The sequence below is a fragment of the Labeo rohita genome, chromosome 2 (genome assembly GCF_022985175.1).
Source record: "Labeo rohita strain BAU-BD-2019 chromosome 2, IGBB_LRoh.1.0, whole genome shotgun sequence".
NCBI lineage: Eukaryota > Metazoa > Chordata > Actinopteri > Cypriniformes > Cyprinidae > Labeo > Labeo rohita.
The window spans coordinates 33,178,065-33,204,537 of record NC_066870.1 but is presented as its reverse complement, the minus strand read 5'-3'; the positions used below and the strand labels follow the sequence as shown (position 1 = coordinate 33,204,537).

General features: G+C 33.8%; 1 protein-coding gene across 1 annotated transcript; it reads right to left on the bottom strand.

Annotated features, from left to right (window-relative positions):
• Positions 1-938: 938 nt before the first annotated feature.
• On the bottom strand, positions 939-26,456 carry acsl3b (acyl-CoA synthetase long chain family member 3b). Its single transcript, XM_051136471.1, has 17 exons — positions 26,267-26,456; positions 19,686-19,923; positions 19,450-19,594; positions 17,478-17,678; positions 14,567-14,744; positions 12,695-12,804; positions 12,447-12,585; positions 9,940-10,090; positions 9,739-9,862; positions 9,476-9,547; positions 8,805-8,944; positions 8,526-8,698; positions 7,013-7,087; positions 6,648-6,839; positions 4,989-5,103; positions 4,739-4,896; positions 939-3,589 (listed from the first exon to the last, which is right to left on the bottom strand). The coding sequence occupies exons 3-17, from the start codon at positions 19,591-19,593 to the stop codon at positions 3,432-3,434; spliced, it is 2,130 nt and encodes a 709-aa protein (XP_050992428.1). The 5' UTR covers position 19,594; positions 19,686-19,923; positions 26,267-26,456; the 3' UTR covers positions 939-3,431.
• Between the last annotated feature and the right edge of the window lie 17 nt (positions 26,457-26,473).

Here is a 26,473-nt window from a genome sequence, read left to right as displayed (position 1 = left end):
CAGTGTAAACTGCCTTTTGCAAACCATTTTCGTTTTACATATGTGACCCTGGACCACAAAACCAGTCTTAAGTAGCACGGGTATGTTTGTAGCACTTGCCAACAATACACTGTATGGGTCAAAATGACAGATTTTTCTTTTATGCCAAAAATCAATAGGATATTGAGTAAAGATCATGTTCCATGAAGATATTTTGTAAATTTCCTACCATCAATATATCAAAACTTAATTTTGGATTAGTAATATGCATTGCTAAGAACTTAATTTGAACAACTTTATAGGTGCTTTTCTCAATATTTTTAATTTTTTGCACCCTCAGATCCCAGATTTTCAAATAGTTGTATCTCAGCCAAATGTTGTCCTATCTTAACAAACCATACATCAATTGAAAGTGTATGTATTCAGTTTTACCTTATGAATGGTTTTGTGGTCCAGGGTCACATATTTCTCAATTGAACATAATATTCATTGTGCATCTGGGAATCTGTTTGGAATATGACAAATCTTCAGCAAATATTGCTCGTAAAAATCTTTGAATTAACAAAAAAAATTGAATTTTGAAAATTAAAAAAAACCCAAAAAACTTGAAGTCATCGAGGGCTAGTCTTCCAAGCTGCAATAAGGAACATTCAAGCATATTATTATATTAAAATAATAATAATGATTATTTGATATCACAAGGCTAAAGGTATAGTAGATTTCAGTGATTCTCTCTAGGGTAAATTATCTGATGCTGACATCTACTGGTGAATAACAGTTATGAGATCCACTTTAATATCAAACTAAATTAATATTAAATATATTGAACTCCACATAAATAGACAAAATATATATAAACCATTCTAATAACACTGATCAGTTTTTAAAACTTACAAATTCCCTTTTTAACAAAGCAACGTTTTCTAAAAATAAAGGCACAGATAAATAATCCTCAAAGATCCCCTTGTAATTCACAAAACTTTATTCCGTATAACATAGTTTCAAGGCCAGATTACAAATAAATAAAGGAGTGTTTTGCTTCAACCTGCTTGTCGTAAGACAGTAACCACCTCACACAGAGGAGAAAAGACCCCAAACCTGGTCAGTAACAAAGATTAATCATATTTAAAGGAGATATTACATCTGTACATCTTCTAAATGCACTAACTTTATGAATTTCTGACATAAAATCATATTTACAGAGCGGGTAACAGGAGAGAATGACTCCGCCAAACATCCTCTCAATAGGCCTAGCCAATAGTGTGTAGCCGCTAAGCATTAAGGATTTCAAGAATGTAAAGCAGGATGCAGTTAAACAGACATGTCTAACAGGCTGATTAATTTGGGTTAGCTGTTGCTAAGGGCGTGACTGACAAGTGAACACACCAGTCAGATTACAGTTCGGCTCAATAAGGTGGAGCTCTCTCTAGCCTAACAGCTGATTGGCCAGATGCTTGTGGCTGGACCCAATGATATTGCAGGATGTAAATGAAGCACAATCAAGGTGAGCAGTACAGCAGCTCTAAGAAGGGATGAATCACTCCCTGAATTCAAAGACAGAAATAAATTATCAAAAGTATAAATTCCTATAAACCACTTTTAATTTCCACTGTGTAAAAAAGGCAATCAACATCCTCCATCGAGCACAGGAAAGGCAGACTTGTCTAGTTTAGGAACACCATTTGCCTTCAGTTCCTTTTATGACAAACAAAAAATATAATAAAACAAAAAGTACTTTCAGTAAAGAGCATCATGTTGTGACGGCTAAGCTGGAGTGTTAAAGGAATCAAGAAAACATATAAAAAAAGTTCTGATCTTAAATGTTAAGTGCTAAAAAAAAAAAAATAAAAATCAACATATTTTCACTTAAATAATGAATAAATGTACAGATTTAGAAACATTTGCATTTTTTTTTTTTTTTGCAAATGCCACATTAGTCGATGTCCGCAGTACAACGTTCTTATTTGAAGCTTATTTGTTTGGTTCACATCTCCTGAATCATGCAAAGTCAAATGTGAATCAGTGATCTGCACAGTCTGAAGCAGAATAAATGTGTCTCTTCTGTTACATCGAAGAGGCTGGAAACATTCATGCTCTTGGGGCCGGACTGTGCGTGTCATTTGATGTATCTCAGAATACGTAAGTCTATTGCACATTCAGATTCATACTTTTTAAGTCACTAATCATTTCCTATGTTGACAAAATCACAATAGAATATAAAAATGGCCATTTAAGAAACAAAAAGGTACCCGAACTACTCCACGGCAACACTTGGCTCCCTTGCAAAACATCCATGCAACACACTGTATGATCACATGACATTTTTAGAAAGGAATAAGTTTAAAGGCTTCACAAATTCAGACAAAAAGAAATAAACGCTGTAAATATGGAGTCATACATCCTGTGTGAGTCTTAGACAAACCCTGTGGATGTGGAAGGAACAAGGAATGAATCACTGACATAGAAATGCACAAAATTTGGATAATGTCTGTGAAATTGGATTATTGTTAAAGTTGCCCTGACAAAAAACTCTCTGCAGCATCAGTACAAGCTTCTTGTAGTATTAAAGCACGTCTCTGGTTTAAGACTGCTCTCTGCAACAGCTTTGGCGCAGAATTAAAACCGCTTTGGTCGCTTTAAAACAGACCTCTCGTGTAATACTGGTCTCTCCAGGTCTGGATTGGTAGGTTTTTCTGGTTTCGTTCTAGCTACACAGTCCTCAGTGTGCACTAGCTCCTGAAATACATAGTTAATTTCACACAGGGCAACAGTAACAGCCTTTGGATACAGGTAAACAACAGAAGCCGAAGTTCAAAGTAACAAAATGTCAAGTACAAACGCCAAAGTTCTAGAAAAAGTAACATTGTAACACACACAGTTAAAGAAGCATTCCGTACATATTCAAATCTCGCAGCTGATTCATACCAGAACAAGTCTTTGAAAAATAAAAGAGATAAGCAACAAAAAATACAGCCAAATTACAAAACGATTCCCTGCATAGACTCTCGATGAGAATTCAGTGTGACCGCTTCGCAGTAGGGTGGAATCATCAAGCGCATCTGCCTGCAGAACAATGTGAGGGCAGGGTGAGGGGGCGAGAGCCAATGAGCGAGAAGCAAGAGGAGTGGGCGGGGACCAAAAGTCTCACAGTTTGTTGGTTGTGTTGTGTGTCTCTTTCAGGAGTCACTCTCGTGAATCGTCTGAGAAAGTGCGTTTTTTAGGACCTGCTTCAGCAGGTGGCGTATGCTGTCACTCCCTTCCCTCTCATCAAATCATAAGTGAACGAAAATTCAAGTGTGTCCCTGTTTTGATCGCAGAGCATCACAGGGAGCAGGAAGGCAGAGGATTGTGGGTTGTTTTTTTCGTATATATAGGCATTGTGGTATGGTGTGTCCTAAACCCCCCTTCCCTCCCTTCCTCCCTCCCCATCACATCACACCGCCTGGCTTCATTCACTTGCCGCCGTACATCCTCTCGATATCGTCCTGATAGTGCGTTTTTAGTTCCTTGCGTTTGAGTTTGAAGGCGTCAGTAACCAGCCCCGTCTCAGGCGTCCAGGGTTCGGCGCTCAGACGGATTTTCTTTGGGATCTCGAAGCGTTCCAGTTTACCTGTGAATCAGAATAGAGATTTTATTTAACATGGTGTTGGAAACTATAGCTTGGTAAGCTGTATATACACACTACTAGTAAAAGTTTTTAAACAGTAAGATTTTTAAAGTTTTTTAATGTTCTCATGAAGCCTGCATTTATCTGATCCAAAATACAGTTTTTTGTATTTAAAATAACTGCTTTCTATTTGAATATTTTTATACTTTTTGAATATTTTAAAATGTTATTTATTCCTGTGATTTCAAAGCTGAATCTGCTGATGTGCTTTTTTTTTTTTTTTGAGGAAAAAAAAATTTAGAAATTAAATACTTGTATTTAGCTAGGATGCTTTAAATTGATCAAAAGTGATGATAAAGACGTTTATAATGTTACAAAAGATTTCTATTTCAGATAAATGCTGTTCTTCTGAACTTTCTACTCATCAAAGAAAGCTGAAAAAAATCTACTCTCCTTTTTCAGCATAAAAATAATAATACATGTTTTTGAGCAGCAAATCAGAATATTAGAATGATTTCTGAAGGATCGTGTGACTGGAGTGATGATGCTATAAATACAGCTTTGAAATCACAGGAATAAATTACATTTTAAAATATATTCATATAGAAAGCGGTTATTTTAAACAGTAAAAATATTTCAAAATTGTACAGTTTTGCTGTACTTTGGATCACAGAGACTTCTTTAAAAAAAAAATAAATAAAAATCTTTATAAAAAACTTTTGACTGGTAGTCAGCGAGATGCTTAAAACGCTTAGATAAAATGTGTGTGGTCTTTTGCCAAAGGTCTTGATTGACATTTTAAGTGAATTAATTTTTATTGGAACTGGGTCAGTGAAATGAATTGCCTAAACAAGCAACAAGCCAATTCATTAAAATGAATTAGAATTCCCAACACTACCCAAGAAAGATAGGACTGTCTTAAGAGTAAGTCTCTCATGCTCACCAAGACTGCATTTATTTGATTAAAAATACAGTAAAAACAGTAATATTGTGAAATATTTGTACACCTTAAAGTAACAGTTTTCTATTGTGATATATTTTAAAGTGTAATTTATTCCTGTGATGCAAATCTGAATTTTCAGCTTCAATACTCCAATTATTCAATTTAAATTTCAGTGGAGACAACTCTTATTTTGCCCTCTGTTGCCAGACCTGTGATAGCTGCGTCTGTGATGATACGTAGAACCTCTTTCTCCATCTCTCCATGGTTGCAGATCTCTTCCCATGGTCCTCTAATGCCCTTCTGCTCAGCTAGTGCAGTTAACTGTTTCTGATTGGGCACCACAAACCCAATCACATAAGACTCATCGCTGTGTAAAGAGAAGGAAAGATTTATACCACTCAGACCTCGGCTAAGACACTATACAACATATACAAATGCATGTTTCTTGTGTGCACTCACCTGTTGGCATAAGCACAGATGTTGTCAATGAGCGGGCAGTTTTTGAGCACAGCCTCCACTTTGCCCAAAGACACATATTCACCAGCTTGCAACTTCACCAGGTCCTTCTTACGATCTACACACACATGCCACAAACAGTTAGAAGAACATACATAGAAATGACTATGATAACACTTACAGGGATAGTGCACCCAAATGATTTCATCACCATCAAGTAGTTCCACACCTGATGGTAGCCAATGACTTCCATAGAATGGAAAAAATACTTTGGAAGTCAATGGCTACCATCAACTTTTTGGTTACAGACATTATTCAAAATATCTTCTTTTGTGTTTAACAGAATAAAGAAACTCATACAGTGCAACCATTTAAGTCGCATTTGCGACTAAAAACTACTGCGTGCGACTATGAAAAAATATTTAGGAGCACAAGTGCGACTGACCTGTCAGCATATTTGTGGTTGTGCTGAGGGGAGCTTCGAAGGTTTCTATGTGTTTTTGCAACATTGACTAATGTATCACAGACATACCTCACGAATCCTTTCATAAACAAAGTGTAGACAGTGTAAATAAGAGATTCATTGTGCGGTGTAGAGAGCTACGTTAATTATATTGGATTTCTCTGTGAGATTGCGATGAACTAAGATGAGTGACAGCTCTTAATGATTTTTAAGGGAGTTTGTAAATGTGATATTGATTTAATACAACAGTTAAATAAACAAGAAGTTAATATTAAGTGGCTTACATTGTCTGACTATAACACTGTTGCCTGATTTTGCTCTATTTCGTCATCAAAAATAGTTTGAAACACATCACAACTGAGCCGCTGCGCATCTCTATTCAAACACAGCAGTGTTTCATATATGAATAAACATGTTTTTAAATGAATCTAGTGAGTCAATGATTCAATTTCCCATTCATAAAGACAGTCACTTGCTCTATTCTTGAATGAATCCGCCGTTCGAACGAATCAGATAAATAAATGATTCAGTAATTAAATGTGGCAGTGACTTGCTGCCACCTACTGGCAGTTTTAGTTTCATTTTTAAAGTATCTTTTCAGTTTTTAAATCATTTAATATTTCAATATTCAAAATTTTATATTTAAAACATTAATCTCAACATGAATTTATGAATTTGCTTGCACTCATGGCACATCTGAGCCTCATTAAACATATGCCAATACACCTACAAGCCACTTTTGTGTTCTTCTGTGCCACTGATTTAGTTTGATTGGTAACTTATTCTTATTCTACTTGTTCTTATTCTGTTTTAAATAGGAATTTTAAATAGCTTACAAAATATAATTATATAAAAATTTGACATGAAAGATGACCTCATATGACTATAAAAATGCCATTACAAAGGTAAAATTCCCCTGTAAATCACTTTAAGGAGTCAAATATCACCTCGTAAATGGGAAGGCTAATTTTTGATCAGATTTTTTGATTATTGATTAGAAGGTGCTCCTGAAATTTTGACTGTGCTCCTAAATTTAAGTTAGGAGCACAAGTGCTCCCAAAAAGAAACGTAAGCATAGAGCCCTGTCATACAGGTTTGAAACAAATAAAGAGTAAATAATGAGAGAATTTTCATTTTTGGGTGAACTGTCCCTTTAAATAGCTCTGATATTTTGTGAACATTTGTGTGTCTCTCCATACCGATAATCTTGAGGCAGCCGTCAGGGTGAAACTCTCCGATGTCTCCGGTGCAAAACCAGCGCTGGCTGTTCGCATCCACAAAGAAGTCCTCTCGGTTCTTCTGCTCGTTTTTATAGTAACCCATGGTGACGTTGGGACCGCCAATCAGAATCTCTCCTCGTGGGTTTGGTTTATCTGTACTGAAATAACCACCTATGGCCGGAAACGCAGAGAAAATATTGAAATGGGCGTTATTTAATAACATTTAAATTCTTATCATACTTTATTTAAGATAAAGATGTAACTTCTTAAAACGTGTTGGTACCAAAAAAAACCCCTTAAAAAGCAGCAAGAGTAAAGTGTTAATAGTAAAAAGCAGAACTTGCCTTCCTCCCAGTCCTTTAGCATGATCTCTGAACACACCAGAGGAGCTCCAACTCGTCCAGTGCTGTAATCAGACACTAGACAAACATACACAGTATTACACCACACTTACGCAATCGAACACATTCATTTATTCAGAAGCATTCATTTAATGTCACTGGATTTGAAGGTGTGGTTTCTATAATTTTCTTTCAAGTCTAACTGTATTTTCCATTCCCTTTACTAATCACATGAGTAGTTGGATTAACCCAGCATATTAACCCAGGTTTTAACCCAGGAGTTGACCTGGTTAACATTTCTACCTGCTGACCCATAAATTCCCATGACTTTTTCCTTTTTTTTGGTCATTGCTGGATAAGGATTTAAAAAAATCATTTTAAAGAGACTACACTCACAAAGCCATTTTAGCCAATTAAATATTTAAAAGCAGAACACAATAATGACATTTAAGTATTAAATAAACTCCCATGCCTTTACTACAATTTCTCCTAATATTATGTTGTCCATGTCTGTGATAACACTGTAAGCAGTGTTAATTCTATGTAATTATTTTAATAATAGAATATACACCCTCACCTTTTAATTCTTTAATTAGTTTTAATTTTAGTAATTTAGTTAATTTTACTAATTTAGTTTTAAGTTTAATTTGAGCTTTATTTCAGTTACTGAAAAGATAGTTTTGATAGTAAAAGATAGTAATAATGTAAAATATTTTTACAATTTAAAATAACAATTTTCTATTTTAATATATGTGACCCTGGACCACAAAACCAGTCATAAGTTGCATAGGTATATTTGTAACAATAGCCAAAAATACACTGTCAAAATGATTGATTTTTCTTTTATGTCAAAAATCATTAGGATATTAAGTAAAGATCATGTTCCATGAAGATATTTTGTAAATTTCCTACCATAAATATATCAAAACTTAATTTCTGATTAGTAATATGCATTGCTGAGAACTTCATTTGGACAACTTTAAAGGTGATTTTCTCAGTATTTAGATTTTTTTTTTTTTTTGCACCCTCAGATTCCAGATTTTCAAATAGTTGTATCTCGGCTAAATATTGTCCTGTTCTAACAAATTATTCAGCTTTCAGATGATGTACAAATCTCAATTTCAAAAAATTGAGCTTTAGGACTGGCTTTGTGGTCCAGGGTCACATATTTTAAAAAGTAGTTTATTTCTGTGATGTAAAGCTAAATTTTCAACAGCCATTACTCTAGTCTTCAGTGTCACATAATTCTTCAGAAATCATTCTTGTTGAAAACAGTTGCGCTGCTTAATATTTTTTAATTTCTTTCAAAAATCTAAACGAAAGAAAAACCTGGTGTACATAACTATAAAGTCAGGGTCATGGATAAATTAACTTGAAAATGCTAATTTATTATTCAATCATAAAATCTGCAAGCACTGCTAATAAAGCAATGAAGATAATTGAAGATTAGCTATTTAATAGACAGATTTATTTAGTTGTAGCTTTAGTTTATAAGCTCGGTGGATCTCATGCTTACACTCGCTGATGGTCCCGGCTCCGCAGGTCTCGGTTAGGCCGTAGCCCTGTCCCACAGGACAGCAGAAACAGATGTTCATAAACCGCTGAGTAGCTGCAGATAAAGGAGCTCCGCCAGACAACAGCACGCGCGTGTTACCGCCCAGCAACGAGCGAACCTTCTTGAACACAAGCCTGCAGAACAAGATGCAAATCAACATTTTAGAAAGCAGAACTGCTTCTGAACAAACCCAGTGATTTTTGGATGAAATCTGTTATTATATGCAGCACTGCATTCTACCTGTCACAAAGTGGTGTGCTGTATCCTTTGGAGATCTGCTCCATCTTGTAGTTGTATGCCAGAACAAAGAGAGTTTTCTGCACACTGCTCATCTCTTCAACTTTGGTCATCACATTTTTATAGATACGGTCCATAATCTCCTACAGACGGAGAAAAAAAAAATTCACATTTATGCTACCAAGATTTTTAAATGTTTTTTTAAAGAATTCTCTTCTGCTCACCAAGCCTGCATTTATTTGATCCAAAGTACAGCAAAAACAGTAAAATTTTGAAATATTTTTCTCTATTTAAAATAACCGTTTTCCATTTGAATATGTTTTAAAATGTAATTTATTCCTGTGATTTCAAAGCTGAATTTTTAGCCTCATTACTCCAGTCACATGATCCTTTAGAAATCATTCTAATATTCTGATTTGCTGCTCAAAAACATTTATTATTATGTTGAAAACAGCTAAGTAGAATTTTCAGGTGTTTTTGATGAATAGAAAATAATATATATACATAATATTACTGCTTTTGCTGTATTTTGGATCAAATTAATGCAGACTTGGTGAGCAGAAGAGAATTCTTTTAAAAACATTAAACATTTTCTGACTGGAAGTTTACATCAAACTCATATAACCACCACTGTGTGTGTGTGTGTGTGTTTGTGTGAACATGAGGTTTCTTACAGGTACGGCTGCCATTAATGTTGGCCTGAGCATACTGGTGTCTCCTTTACTGCCCTTCTTAATTTTAGACGACTGTGGGAGAAAGAACAAAATATTGGCATTTCTTTTATTTCAAATCAGCAGAAATGTTTCTTCAAGATGCAAGGCTGTGTTATCAATGTCTGTAGTTGTGATGCAAATGCTTTGGCAGTCTGAAATATTCTGAGACATGGTGATGATGACACAATAGCATGACTCATGTGTGCGTGTGTGTGCGTTTGTACCTGGTCAGCGAGAGTCTGAGGTGACGAATATCCAATCCGGCAGCCATGTGACACACACACCAGCTCAGCGCTGAGCTCCAGGACATGAGCAAGCGGCAGGTAGCCGATGTACGTGTCATTCTCACTGCCACAATAAACAAAAACAGCATTAACAGAAAATCCTTTGCCAACATCTAAACAAGCCACTACAGAAAATCTCACTTTAGGTTAGGAATGCGTTCAGCCATGCCGGTGATTCCAGCGATGATGTTGCTATGAGAGATCATGACTCCTTTGGGAATGCCTGTAGAGCCGCTGGTGTACATGATCACTGCGATATCAGACGGGACAGGCTGCCTGCGGGACACCATTACTGCACACAGAGAAACAGAGAAAACACATCCCTGCATTAGTGGCGGGCAGCCATGTTGTTGTGGTATTCCAGACAGAAGCGCTCTACAATAGCTACTTTGACAGAGGAAAAACTTTTTTTTTAATGTGCAACTTTGCTGCCTAGACTGTTTTGCACTGCATGAATCTCTCAGTCCAAAACAAATGTCATAAATCTGCCCAAGTTAATGTAAATTAAACCGCCAGCATGAGTACGTGCTTTCGTTTAATAAACAAAAAGCTGTGAAATCCTTCATCTCTGTCGAACTATTAAAAACTTTGTTTAAAAACATATTCATTAAAATAAACAGACATTAATATAAAATATTAATATTAACAATTAATATTTAAAAGTAAAATACAGATTATTTATTTCTTTTATATAAATGTTCACCAAGGCTGCATTTATTCGCTCAAACAAAAAAACAAAACAGCAATATTGTGTAATATTTCAATTTAAAATGACTGTTTTCTATTCTAACATTTTTAATTGGAATTTTTATAAATGTTATTAAATATAAGCTAATTCTTTGTCACATGTATCACCTGATCCTTCAGAAATCATTCTAATATGCTGATTTGCTCAAGAAAAATGTCTTATTAATGTCAAAAATAGTTGTGCTGCTTAATATTTTTCTGAAAATTGAGATACATTTTTTCAGAATTCTTTGATGAATTTATTTGAAGCAGAAATTGTTTGTAAATGTCACTTTAAGGTCAATTTTGATCAATTTAACGTATCCTTGCTGATCAAATGTAATGTTAATGTTAATTTCTTTAAAAAAAGTAAGATTTTTAATGTTTTTTTTTTTAAGAAGTCTCTTCTGCTCACCAAGTCTGCATTTTATTTGATCCAAAATACAGCGAAAACAGTAACATTTTGAAATATTTTTACTATTTAAAATAACTCTTTTCTAATTGAATACGTTTTAAAATGTAATTTATTCCTGTGATTTCAAAGCTGAATTTTTAGCATCATTGCTCCAGTCACATGATCCTTCAGAAATAATAAAAAAAAAAAAAAAAAAAAAAAAATTATTATTATTGTTAAAAACAGCAGAGTAGATTTTTTCAGGTTTTTTAGATGAATAGAAAGTTCAGAAAAACAGTATTTGTCTGAAATAGAAATCATTTGTAAGATAATAAATGTCTTTATCATCACTTTTGATCAATTTAAAAAGCATCCTTGCTAATAAAAGTATTAATTTCTATAAATTCTTTCCCAAACAAATTAGCTGACTCCAAGTTTTAAATGGTATAGTGTATAATATTACAAAAGCTTTTTATTTCAGATAAATGCTGATCTTTGAATCTTTCTATTCATCAAAGAATCCTGATAAAATGTACTTAACTGTTTTAAATATTGACAATAATAATAATAATAATAATAATAATAATAATAATCAAAAATGTTTCTTGACCAGCAAATCAGCATTTTTTAAATGACCATGTGAAATTTAGCTTTGATCACACAAATAAATTACATTTTAAAATATATTCAAATCAAAAGCAGTTATTTTAAACAGAAAAATATTTAACAGTATTACTGCTTTTGCTGTATTTTGGATCAAATAAATGCAGGCTTGGTGAGCAGAACAGCAGTTTTTAAAAAACATTAAAAATCTTACTGTTCAAAAACTTTTGACTGGTAGTGCATATACATTTTGTGAGGCAAATTTTGAAGTTGTGTGTTGAACTGATGTTAAATTGCATAAACGGCAATAACCATGACACATGTGACTTAGAAAACTGATTTTAAAGTGCCTTCCAAACCACTGTTATTTTCAGTTCCTACCAGAAAGCTCTCACTGTGGAGGGTGAAGCCTTCCGACAGAATGAGACATAGACATGATCATGTTTAATTGAACTCATCTAGTACCATTCATCCTGCTGTCTCATATGTGGGAGTGCTAGACAGGCAACACATAAAAAACAAAGGTCTAATGCTCCATTGAAACGCCTACACCTTTTATCTCAGCCTTTTTGAACCGAGAAAACCTGCTCTAATAATGATAACATCTCTCTCTCTTATCTCCGGAGGGCTTTTCTAAACACTCGCTCTTATCTGACACAAAGACTGAGCGTGTGGGCTCTCAACACTTGTCCGCATTGCCCTCAAAAGTCTTCTTTTCATCTGACAGGAAGATCCTGCTGTCTTTCTTCCCTAACAATCTATGTTTACAGCTCTTTTGGTCCTTACTGTGTTAGTATACTTCAGAACATAACAAAAGATGCTGTTTTGGGACTGTCTAGTGTAAAGTTGTATGTGAAACAATATGCATCATGCAAATATAATAGTATGCTTAGAAACATTTAAAAAAAAGTCCTATGAGACATACTATTTTCAGATTTGGACCCCAGTTCCTGCACAGCAGCCATGCTGTGGACCATGATGCCTCTGGGGAGGTCAGGCCAACTGGTGGGCTTCTTATCAACCACGATAATGTGCTTCAGTCTGGGGACGTCCATCAGAATGGCCTGAGAGAGAGAACAAATGATTCAGAGCGTGATTGACAGCAGCTTTTGATAGTGGATGAGTCCACTGGTGTGTCGGGAGTCTGATACATAGTGTGTGTGATGTTTTCACCTTGAGGCGGCTTTGCAGCAGGTCTTTGCTGGTGATGATGTGTGTGACCTCAGTCTCATTTAGACCATGAGCTATAGCTGCTCCTCCCAATGTGGAGTATAGAGTCACCACTGAGACCAAGAGAAAGAAAATCAGTTAGATTTGGAACTGTGCCTTTAAATATGAAAGAGTGGGAGAGAAGAGGAGGCAAATCATTTCATACTTCTACAAAAACTTCTTCAGTAATAAAGGTCAAGTCTGAATTTACAGTATAAGAGTATTCATATAATGAATAACAGCTTAATAATAATAATGATAATAATAATTATTATTATTATTATTTTATTATTTACATCATAAAAATTAAATCAATACAGATTTATAGTACTATTTAAATTCAATTGTGCTGTAAAATAAAAAGCTTTAAAAAAAGCATAAAAATATGTATGAATAAATATTTTACTTAAAAACATAAATTACATTTTACTAAAAATACTGTAAAATAAAAAGCTGAGTATTTAATAGTAAAATAGTAATAATAATAATTATTATTATTAAACATTTTTAATTTTATTATTTACATTTTATTTACAAAAATGAAATCAATAGATTGTACTGTAAAACAAAAAGCTAAATTATTATTATTAATAAAATAACATTTTTTTTATTATTTACATGTTCAAATTAAATCAATACAGATTTAGTGTTATTTCAATTAAATTGTACTATAAAAAAGCTGAATATTTATTAATGATAATTAGTTATTATAAATATTTTACTTATTAAAATAAAAAACAAATTACATTTCAATAAAATACTGTAAAATAAAAGTATTTATTTAAGAGTATTTATTATTATTATTATTATTAATAATAATAATAATAATAATATTATTATTATATTTTTTATTATTTACATTTACAACATGAATAATAATAATAATATTTAATAAATAAATGAATAAATAAAATAGTTTGAATATGTAGTAAGAGAGTATTCATTTAATATGACTGTACAATAATAATAATAATAATAATAATAAAACTGAATAATATTTCATTATGTAAATGTACAAATTAAAATAAATAAAAAAATAAATCAAGAAATAAATATATTACAATTTTTATTCTTTTTTAAAAGGTACTGTAAAGGCCAAGTATTTGATAATAACAATAATAATTATTTTATTTTCAGAAACAGTAAAATTACTGTTGTACTTCTCTTCTGTAGTGCCCAAGAGGGTCTGTGGGTAATATTACTCTTAAAAAGCATGCATAGATGGATAATAATAAAAAAATAAAAAAATTATCCAGATAAATTTACCATACTATCTTCAGCATTATAGTGCATCTAGAAAATACATTAAAAATCTTACTGTTCAAAAACTTTTGACTGGTAATGTATGTGTTTAGAAATATGTGTTTAAACCATTTTTGGGGGTTTAAAAAAGGGTCTTTGTAAACACTAAAAATTTGTTTTTAAGCATACACTACTGTTTTTTAATAATAATAAATTATTATTTTTATTCATTAAGGACATATTAAATTGGTCAAAAGTGACAATAAAAAATAAAAAAAACTATCCAGATAAATTTACCATACTATCTTCAGCATTATAGTGCATCTATGATTTGAGACGCACTAAATCAAATCTTGCATACTTTCGCATGTTTAGTATGGTTAACGTGAATTGTGATGAAACTAAAGACTTTGTGCATCAGATTTCCTGCAGAATGCATGTAGGTGTGCTTGAATTGTGGAAAACAGTTTTGATTTCAGTGTGATGTGGTCTTTTATCTAGTACTACAGCAGTGCTGCTATTTTGGGCCTGATATTCTCTCTAGTCAGCATAATGCAGCAGACAACACTGTGTGCGTGTGATTTAATTGCTCACAGGGGAAGTTGTACATGAAGCAAGCCTGCGCCGCTATGATCCATTCTGCACGAGTCTCGCAGAAAACGGCGATGTTACATAGAGGCTTCTGACCCAGTGCAGCCAGCCCGCTACCAAACCTCTGCGACAGATGGAAAGTGTCTTCATACGACAACCAGTTATAATCACCCAAAATCACCTAGAGACAAAGAGAGAGATGAGTCACAGTTGCATTGTATTAGAGTTCCCAGCGGCTTTCACAGCAGCATGTGACTCCTTTGCAGTTTCATGTAAACAGTTCTGAACAACAACAGGCCAGAGATAAAAACAGTTTACACAGAGAGACAGCCACTGAACTTCTTCCTTTAGAGTTCAAGAGAGTTTCTGGCAAGTTCTCTTGAGATCTGGCCTTTTAACCTTAGACAGACTATATATACTTGAATATCGTGCAAGTACACCACAATTCAAAAGTTTTTGAACAGTTAGATTTTTAATGTTTTTAAAAGACATCTCTTCTCCTTACCAAGCCTGCATTTATTTGATCCAAAGTACAGCAAAAGCAGTAATATTGTGAAATATTTTAGCTATTTAAAATAACTGTTTTCTATTTGAATACATTTTAAAATGTAATTTATTCCTGTGATCAAAGCTAAATTTTCAGCATCATTATTCCAGTCTTCAATGTCACATGATCCTTCAGAAATCATTCTAATATGCTATTATATATATTTAAAACAGTTGAGTAAATTTTTTTAGGATTATTTGATGAATAGTAAGATCCAAAGATCAGCATTTATCTGAAATAAAGCTTTTGTAACATTATACACTATACCACTCAATAGCTTGAAGTATGTATAATTTTTTTTTAAAGAAATTATAGAAATTAATACTTTTATTTAGCAAGGATGCTTTAAATTGATCAAAAGTGATTAAGACATTTATAATATTACAAAACATTTCCATTTCAGATAAATGCTGTTCTTCTGAACTTTATGTCCGTCAAAGAAACCTGAAAAAAATTATACTGTTTTCAACATGATAATAATAAATGTTTTTAAGCAGCAAATCAGAATATTAGAATGATTTTTGAAGGATCATACGGCACTAAAGACTGGAGTAATGATCAGCTTTGAAATCACAGGAATAAATTACACTTTAAAATTGTAAATTGTAAATTTTTACATTTTACTGTTTTTGCTGCACTTTGGATCAAATAAATGCAGGCTTGGTAAGCAAAAGAGATTTCCTTAAAAAAATACATTAAAAATCTTACGGTTCAAAAACTTTTGACTGGTAGTGTATGTGTTTAGAAATATATGTTTAAACCATTTTTGAGGGTTTAAAAAAGGGTCTTTGTAAACACTAAAAATTTGTTTTTAAGCATACACTACTGTTTTTTAATAATAATAAATTATTATTTTAATTCATTAAGGACATATTAAATTGGTCAAAAGTGACAGTAAATACATTTATAATTTAAAAGAAAGAATCTTGAAGAAAAAAAAAAAAGCAGCACAAGCATTTCCAGCACTGATAATGATAAAAAATGTTTCTTGTGCAGCAATTTAGCATATTAGAATGATTTCTGAAGGATTGTGTGACACTGAAGACTGGAGTAATGATGCTGAAAATTCAGCTTTAATATCACAGAAATAAATTATATTTTGAAATATATTAAAATAGAAAACAGCTACTTTAAACTGATTATTATTTAAACTCATTCTTATTGATTTTACAGTATTTTGATCAAAAAAATGCAGCCTTGCTAGCAAAAACATTTAAAAAATCTTTTTTACATTTAGGACACGTTTTGAAATTTTTGAAATCGTCTTATGCACCTCATCAAAAATGCCACGACATGAACAAATGCAAACTGTTTAATTTTCCTTCCTCTGTTTTCCATACTGACAGCTTGCTATTTTGTCATTAGCAGTAGTTCACTTCCAGAGCAAAAATTTAGAGATAATGTTCTCATCCCATTGTTATCCAAGATGTTTGTGTCTTTCTTTCTTCAGTCGTAAAGAAATTAAGTTTTTTGAGGAAAACATTTCAGGAATGATCTCCATATAGTGGACTTCTATGGTGCCCTCGAGTTTGAACTTCCAAAATGCAGTTTAAATGCGGTTTCAAAAGGCTCTAAATGATCCCAGCCGAGGATTCAAAAAAAAAAATTTAAATTTACATACTTTTTAACCTCAAATGCTTGTCTTGTTCATGTCTTTGTGTACTCTGTGTAATCCAAGTCAGTATAGTTAGGGTATGTTGAAAAACTCCCATCCTACAAAGTAAACATCCACAGAAGGTCAAACGGCCTTTATAAAAAACAACAACAACAACAAAAAAGATAAAACAGCAATGTAGGACGATTTTGAAGTTGGAGCAGAAAATGGAATGGGAGTTTTTCCACATACCCTGACTGTATTGACCCGGATTACACAGAGTACGCATGTGCATCACAGAGCTAGACAAGACGAGCATTTGAGGTTAAAAAGAATATAATTTTTTTTTTCTTTGAAGTTGAATTTAAACTGCATTTTGGACGTTTCAACTCACGGGCACCATAGAAGTGCACTATATGGAGATGATTCCTAAAATACTTTCCTCAATAAACGTAATTTCTTTACGACTAAAGTACGAAACATATAAACATTTTAGATGACAACGGGTGGAGTACATTATCTGTAAATTTTTGTTCTGAAAGTTACCTACTCTTTTAAGAAGAAAGTCTCCTGACATTGTCTTTTGACATTGGTTACATCATAACATAGCAACTAAAGCGAATATATTGCAATTTGAATAAGTTGATTAGATTTGCAGACTGGGTTCAATTAACCAAAATCAATCACTCGCAGTGCAAACAAAGTTCCAAAGCCCTTGAGAGTATGTGACAGTAGTCGATGTGTGTGTGTGTGTGTGTTTGTGTCTGTCTCACCTTTTTAAAGACCTTGCCGTTAGGCTGTATCTCATCTTCCTCGCTCAGCAGCTCTCTAGTGCCGAGGCAGTCTCTTTGAGGGAAGTGTACTACAGCGTATTCAAACACTTTATCCAAAGTATCCACACCCTCATGCAGCAAGGACACCAACTTCTGCTGGCTGTTCACGGCCCGGTACGGTCCTGCCGGATTCCCGCTTACCTGATGGGATAGGAAATCAGAATGAGTTCATGGGGAAAGATCAGGACATGTACAACAAGCACAAATTAACAAAGTGTGTCAACACTGTTGAAAGATGGGGAAAAATGACAAAATCCAAACCCACTTGTGGCCTGATTCATCATTTGTTTTATTTATTTTTTTAACCAGCAATTTCATTAAGTGTTTTTGATCAGTAATGAAAGTGACTCAAATCCTTTCCGTTAATCTAAGATAAACTGCAATAATCTCTGCGATAATTATGTGTTGAAGTACACTACTATTCAAAAGTTAGATTTTTTTTTTCTCCAATTAAAATATTACTTCTATATTTAGCAACTGCATTAAGAAAATTTATGTTACAAGACATTTTCTATTCAAAGAATCCTGAAAATCAGCTTTCCACAAAAACATTAAGCGCCACAACTGTTTTCAACATTGATGAGAAAAAAATGTTTCTTGAGCAGCCAATCAGCATATCAGACTGATTTCTAAAGGATCATGTGACACTGAAGACTGGAGTAATGATTCTGAAAATTCAGCTTTGCATTACAGAAATAAATTATATTTAAAAAAAATTCAGAATACAAAATAGTTATTTTACATTTTAATAATATTTCATAGGGCTGGGTGATATGGGCAAAAATTATGACGATATTTTTTTTATATCAGTCGAAATCGATAATTATCACAATAAATGTCAATTTTTTTTTATTTTTTTTTTTTACTTTTAAGTTTAAAGGCAGATTTTTGCTACAGTGTGAAAGCTGTAAAACCAGACGATTAAATGTGGCTTTAAAATATTCTTTATGATCAGAACATGACAAACACTTAATGTTTTTGGAATTCGTCACACTTTTTCCAATAATTTTTTCTTAAAATAAATATCTTAATAGAAGAAGTTTTGCATGTTTTAATGAGTAATATTGTTTCAAATTAAGAAACAGGTTTGTGTTACCTGCTAATATTAATAATAATATAACATTTCTGTCTCTTAGAAATACACATTTAATAGTAGCTTGAGTTACGATGCAGATGTGAATTTATGTTCATTATCAAAACCAGTAATATCTATGAAAATTGAAGCATCCTCATTTTTTATGGTGAAATTTAATTATTCTGACTGTTTGAAATTTTTTTTTAATTAACCATTGGTTTTTCATAGTATCATCCATAGATCATGATAATAACAGTTAAAACCACAAATATAGTACCTCAATACCATGGTAAAAATGTAATATGTTTCCTAGGTATTTGTATGAAAAAAGTAGTCTAAATACATTTAGTATAAATGCATAAACGCTATAGCTTAATCACAAAATTATAAATTGTAATTATATTCCATTACTCCTCTAATATATTTAATACATGTATAAATTAATAATATAATAAACTTTGACACAAATACCCACATTTTTGACACAATTCAATGGTGCAGTAAGATAAACGGTCCGAGTGGCACGCTTTGACTAGCGCTCTTTTGTTCCGCCTTGGCTGCATAAACATATCGAACATTTAGCAAACTCTTATTGTTTATCGAGGAAATTCATGTTGTGCAATAATTCGCGTTATTGTTTTATTGCCCAGCCCTAATATTTGACAATATTATTTTATTTTTGATCGAATAAATGCAGTCTTGTTGAACATAAGAAACTAAAAAAAAAAATTGTACTGACCCAAAGCATTTGAACGTTAGTGTACATCATGCCCAGTTTTTTAATAAATCTGTTACGAATGTATGTTTTGGGCCTAATAATCCTACTGTCATACTCACTGAGCGCGCTTTGACCCGTTTAGCCTGGTTCCTGCTGGCTCCGGAGAGCAGGTACCAGGGCAGGAATGTGATGACGGAATAAACCCAGACGACCGATCGAAAGACCTGCAGCAGGAGAGGAGACATGTCCTCCTTCAACTTCATCCTGAGAGGAACGAGAGATCAGAAGAAAAAGAAGTTAGTGATTTACTGCCTTCAGTACAACATTAGCTTTATCTTTTTTGTCCTCCACTCACTTTGTGTCGTTCTTTACTTTCCTCCAACTACGTGATAGTATTCCTCTTCTTCTGAAGGTCTGGCTTCTTCTGTGTTATTGAAGAGCTTATGGGTATAGATGATACTTGTTGGCCTTATTACTGCCTTTTCTCAAACCTGCTTGCTAAGAGGGCAACTTCCCATTCCATTTCCTTTTCCCACTTTTGTTTTCTGCTCTGACGGGGTGCAAAGCCTCTTAGGAATATGGATGAGCTTTCCCTGTAGAGAAACAACAAGCAGAGTGTTAAAGCCATTCACAGTGGATGTTCTCTAGTACGATTTGCTTGTTTCAGTTCCCTCATTGGTGGAAAAGTTTTTGCAGAATCATGGGTAATGTAGTTTTTTATTAGTAATTTTAAACAAGTTTTGGAAATTATGCTATCTAGACTCAAACTTACGCCACCCGTACAAGCATGTGTGTTAACCACAATGTCACGGCTCTGACAGGATCATTGTGCGGCTGGCAGACAGCGAACGCCATGAGCTCAGACGACAAACAAGACAGGCTTTGTCGCTCTGGAAGGATGAAGCTCACACTAAAACAGTGCTCTGTTTAAGAGGAGGATGTGTTTATGAATGCGTGTGTGTGAGTTGAGGGGCAGAAATGGGGGGCGGACGAGCATATCCAGAACATGAAATACAAACCAAGATATCTGACCAATTTCTGACATCCCAAAATAAAGATTGACCTGCTAAACCAGCGGCCTATATGATTACAAATTACATTCGAAATAGGTCAATAATTCTCAAGTGCAAAAAATCCCTATGGGAAGAACACAAGACTCTTGTACAACAGCAAACAGCCTCTTTCCCATTTTCTGCTGGGAAAAATACAAGCTGCAGCCGCTTTTCTTTGGTTTTGATGCTTCAGAGGAAGGTCAAAAAGACAACTCAGGACAGAGATGTTCTCAAATTTCATCTACCCAGCAAAAATGCGTTCTTTCCTTCAATCGTGGGCTCCATCACAACAGAGGTTTGGAGGCAATTATAGGGTTGTGGACTCTGTATGCATGTCTAGAGAGCATATAAGACCCTGAAAATGAACATTTACTCAAGATTCACCTATAAGGTTTTTCAAAAATGAGCACAAAAAATGATATTTTGAAGAATGTTGGGAACCCAACAACATATGAGCCTACTGACTTCTATTGTATGGACAAAAAAAAGAAAAGCAAAATATCTTGTTTTATGTTCTTTTATGTCTGTAACAACATGATGGTGAGTAAATGACTTTTGGGGATCTCTAAAAGACCCTCGAAATCCCAATATTGCAACATGTACTCATCAACATTCTTCTATGTGAGGAACAGACTTCTGAAACTACTTGTGGATTGCAAGCAGAATGTTGCAGTGATACACATCATATGGTAAAGTCGTTGTCCTCGAGCTGTGTGAGAGGGTTGAATATGGAGCAGCAATAACACATAGCACATTCCCTGACTCCCATGAAATCCCAGACATATTCGCCTGGAGACCACTAGCACATGGACGTCAAAATCTTTTCTGTTCAGAGGAATGTCGCAGGCTGGAGATACGTGTATTATGTAGACATAACTCTAGCGTTCACAACTCTCTCTAGTCTATGCAGACCATTTATAGAAATTAAGCTGCAAAAATTAGGTCGTTCAGAAATCAGCTGTGCCAAAATCATTAGCACATTAACATATGAAGAGTTTGACAAAGGCCTATTCGCTTATTAACACATATTCTGATAAACAACAGTGTGAAATATGCAGAATGAGGTTTGTCGATCATGAAAAAGTAAGGAAAATCGTAATTTCCAACAGAAATAAATGTATTTAAAAAGATTTTATATACACTACTGCTTAAACGTTTAGTATCAGGAAGATATTTTTAAGTGTTTTTAAAAAGGAGTTGCATTTATTTAATCGAAAATACAATAAAAACAGTAATATTGTTAAATATTACAATTTAAAGTTTAAAAACTTTTGATTTTAAAACATTTTAAAATGTAATTTATTCCTGTGATGCAAAGCTGCATTTTCAGCATCATTACTCCAGACTTCAATGTCATATTATCCTTCAGAAATCATTTTAATAGGCTGATTTGGTCCTTGAGAAACATTTCTTATTATTATCAATGCTAAAACACTTTTATAATATTTTATAAAACGTTTATAATATTTTTTATGATAACTGTGCTACTTTTTTTTTTTTATTCATTGATGAACAGAAACAGTATTTACTTATTATGTATATGTATATACATACAAACACACTCATGTATACATTTAAGTATATGTATTATAATTTTTATATAATTTATATTGTATATAAACAAAAATATGTTGTACATAAATAACATTTCTCTTAAATATATACATTAATTTGTGTGGGTATATATATACATTATAATTACACACAGCACACACACATATTAGGCAAACTCAAACTTTTATTTTGGATGCGATTAATCACGATTAATTGTTTGACAGCCCTATACGTGAAAATATTTTCAAAATATATACTGTATGCGTGTGTATTTATATATACATAATAAATAAACACAATACACCCACAAATATAAACAAAATTTTTATTCTGGATGCTATTAATCACATTTAATCGCCCAGCACTAATTGAATGCGTCCTTGTTGAATAAAAGTATGAATTTCTTTAAAAACATTACTGACCCCAAACTTTTGACCAGTACTGTTATGAAATGACAAAATTATGATTTTTACCTGGTAGGTCAAAAACGTAAATATAACAAAACATAACATTTTCACTATGACTCATCAGTCAGTAGTTAAATATATAAAAATAACAACAACAAAAACATATCTATCAACTCACAAAAACAATATTTCTAAACAAAAGTGGCTGAAGAAAGCCTCCTGAACGTTAAAAATAGCAAACGGGCGTCTATTAACTTAAAGCCTCTAGCTGTAGTTGTTTATTATTATAATTGCTTACTATAATGGAAGGGATTTCACTTTGTCAGGCTGTGACTTGCCGCACCAGACATATCTAGTATAGACAGCAAAACTATCATTAAAAAACAAACATGGGTGCAACATGTAGAATATGGCATATTTTTTTCCCAAAAAGATCCCAAAAATTTGGACAGTGGACAACATGACCTCTTATAGACATCTAGAAATTCTGATATGTATTTTTATGCATCAATAATATGTACCATATCTCCGCATTTACAATTCAAAAATGCTGGGTAGGCATAACCAGGTGATGCCAAACCACGTTTACCATTAAAATATGATTAACAAATGAGCAATCATCCCCAATACGCCCAATACTGATAACACACGCATCTAAATGCGACTGACTATTGCATCTAAATGAGGTACAGTAGTTAGTTATTAGATCATCTGTCATCTGAGAAGCGGTCAGAGTGGTGAAGATCTTCAGTAAAACTTGCATATCAAATACCATCTGTCCTAAGCAACCTGATCCAAACTTACCTGTACTGCAACAACACATAGCTGAAAGAAAGAGTGTGTTGCTCAAGGGCACAATGCTAGATCACTTGTATTAATATCTGTAACATTAATGCTTTAATGCTTTAAAAATTAAATTAGTCATGCTTGCTTAAGTAATATAGTAATAACTGAACAGGTGAAAGAAACAAAATTTGACTGACTTGCATTGAATGATGGACCGAGGAACATTAACCAGCCAGAACATGCTAGAAACAAGTGCAAATACTGCTCAGAACACCAAAGCAACCAAATAGCAACGCCCTGGTGACCACTCAACACCCTAGCATTGTGATTGTGAGTTTTGCACAGACAAGAACCAACATGGTTTGTGTGTGAATAACTGAGCACACTAAAGCCCGGTGACAAATGTTTCATCCTTAACTTGGAGAGGAAGAACCGGTAAAAAGGTTTTGCTTGACTGACTACTAACAAGAGAGACAAACTAAAAACAAAACAAAAATTTGGGAAAGTGTTCTCTTCCCTTTCCTCTTTCGATCCAACTCCCCCACACATAAAACGCAGACAGCGGTTGCAGAAGTGAAGGAACAGGCGAGTCTTTCTAGACACACCTACCAGGATATCTAATCAGAGGCCCATCATTCATTTTCCATAATCCCTATTATACGCCACTAGAAGAGGTGGATGCGATCGGACCTGTTCGGCTGGTTCATCACCTCGTGCTCAGGGTGAGAGAAGAGACGACATTAGTCATACGCTCCTGTACTGGGACAATCATAGGGAAGGCACAAATCAATTCACACTTAAGAACTGCTGAACACTCAATACTACACGACTGTGTCAAAATCTATGGTGCATTTAAAGTGTGGAAATCATGTTTGCAGTGGTGGCAGAGAATAAACCATCACTGCGTACTAAACCAGAGACAGAATACTGAAATGTCTGTATGTGAGCATGCTTGGTGCATCTTTCCCTTCTTGTAATGTGTTTTTGAAATAAATGTCATTAAATATGCCTCAAAGCGCTGATCGCTCTGTAAAAGATGGGGCAGCTTGCTTATGACTATTTATAGCATTAAAGGGATAGTTTACCAAAAAATGAAACCCTCGTCTTGCTACATATCCTTGAGACTTAATATTCAAACACACAACTTAAATTTTTTAATTAAATCTGAGAGTGTTCTTTCCCTCTATTGATAGTCCATGTATTAAAAATTTAGGAGAGCCAGAAAAATGAGCTTTTATGAAATGCGATGTGTGCTATGTATGTGTGTCAATCATCGTTTAGATGTAAATAAAAGCCTAAATTCAATCTGTTTATCATACAAAGCAATTGTATCTCTTCCCAAGACTTGGATTAAACTGCTCAGTTCATATGGATTCATTTTATGATGCTTTTATAACCTTTTTCTAAGTTTTAATGCCTTGATTTTCCATTGAGGAACAGAAACCTCTTAGGTTTCATTAAAAATATCTTAATTAGCCAAAATTGTATGGGTTCAGGGTCAGTAAATGACAGAATTGTCATATTTGTGACCCTGGACCACAAAAGCAAATACACTGTATGGGTGAAAATGATTTATTTTTCTTTTATGCCAAAAATCATTAGGATATTAAGTAAAGATCATGTTCCATGAAGATATTTTGTAATTTCCTACTGTAAATATATCACAACTTAGTAATATGCATTGCTAAGAACTTAATTTGGACAACTTTAAAGGCGATGTTCTCAATATTTTGATTTATTTGCACCATCAGATTCCAGATTTTAAAATAGTTGCACCTTGGCCAAATATTATCCTATCCTAACAAACCATATATCAATGGAAAGCTTATTTATATTATCTCAAAAATTATTATCTCAAAAATCGACCCTTACGAGTGGTTTTGTGGTCCAGGATCACATTTGTGGATGAACTATTCCTTTATTCCTTTATTCCTTCATTCATAAACATTTCACTGTGTATTTGAGTAGTTTGACAACCAGTGTTTACTTACTGACTAATATTAATATTAAACAGTAGCATTTACATTACTGGTTGAAGCATCCTTATAAATTGTGGCAATATTGTGGGTTATGAGCTGTTATTAAGCACTAGTTTGTTTTGGACTTCATTAGAACGTCAAGACGCAGAAGAACACAATTAAACGCATGTTTAAACTTAGTAAAATAAAGATTTGACATACCTACAAGAAACCATGGAAGTTACTCATTAAGAAATGACAATGATTAGTAAGTTTATGACATAATATGCTTTGCATATGGATGAAAAATAGTTTTTAATCTTAATTTTGACATTTTTACACCAGGCATATATATATATATTGAATCGATTTAAAATATTGGTTATCGGTAATAATCAGTATTGGCATCAGCCCTGAAAAACATTTATCGACCCCTAACATGTATGTTTTAATTCAGTACTCCTATTGACATGCATACATATATAAATCCTATATGCCTTATTATACAAAACCTTCTCATTATCAAACAATTTCAAGTTCAAGTCCAGTCGTGGTCACCATTCAAACACGCTGCATTTGTGCATACTTATTCTTAGTGCTGGCCTTCAACTAATAGCACATAATCCACCAGGATTATCTCAAACCATGTCAACTCACTATCTTCCCAATCACCCACAACAAACTGCAGTCCCATGCCACCACCACACTCATCTGTGACCTCATTTACATCTTCCTAATAAAATATGCTCGTCTGCCTTTCCATCACACATAGGAATCTGATGGGATGTGAAATCTGTAAATGTCACGCTTGTCGATGTGTGATCGTGTTTGCGTGTGTGCTAACGTGTTTAGTGTGCATGCAGGTGTATAGAGCATGCGATATGTGTATGATCATGGCTAAAAAGCACAAAATATTTTGTATATGTATACATGTATATGTGTCATTGCAGGCTGGGAGAAGAAGAGGCCTGAGAGATGATCAGTATCAACACAGGAATGCGATGCCATCCATATCCTACATTCTTCCGGTTGAGAGGTGTTCAGAGCATGCACACCCTCTTCAAACCCGAGTATCAATAACACGCACGATTACTATATGCAGGCGAGCTTTTAATATGTAAATGAACATTCTCGGCGCGCAACTGCACCACACTAGCCGTACAGACAATAAACACTCACCTTATTCTTCCACGCTGACGCCGCTGATTCAGTCAGACTCGCAGCCTCCCATTTAAAATGCTGAAAATGTATTATAAAAGACCTAGACGGGAGAAATACACGGCGATGACTGTTGTTTTTTTCTGGGTCGGTGTATATTGCGGTCGCTGACTCGCGCCGGCCGTCGTTCTCAGCCCGGAAGTGATGGAAGCGTTGTCATGACAGAGG

Bases quoted from the DNA above. Each gene is read 5' to 3' on its own strand.
- acsl3b (XM_051136471.1), bottom strand. From the start codon at position 19,593: ATGAAGTTGAAGGAGGACATGTCTCCTCTCCTGCTGCAGGTCTTTCGA. The intron at 8,699-8,804 runs GTAGAATGCAGT...CTTGTTCTGCAG, and splicing joins AGCACACCACTTTGTGACAG to GCTTGTGTTCAAGAAGGTTC. The intron at 7,088-8,525 runs GTAAGCATGAGA...ATGTTTGTCTAG, and splicing joins AGCCGGGACCATCAGCGAGT to TGTCTGATTACAGCACTGGA.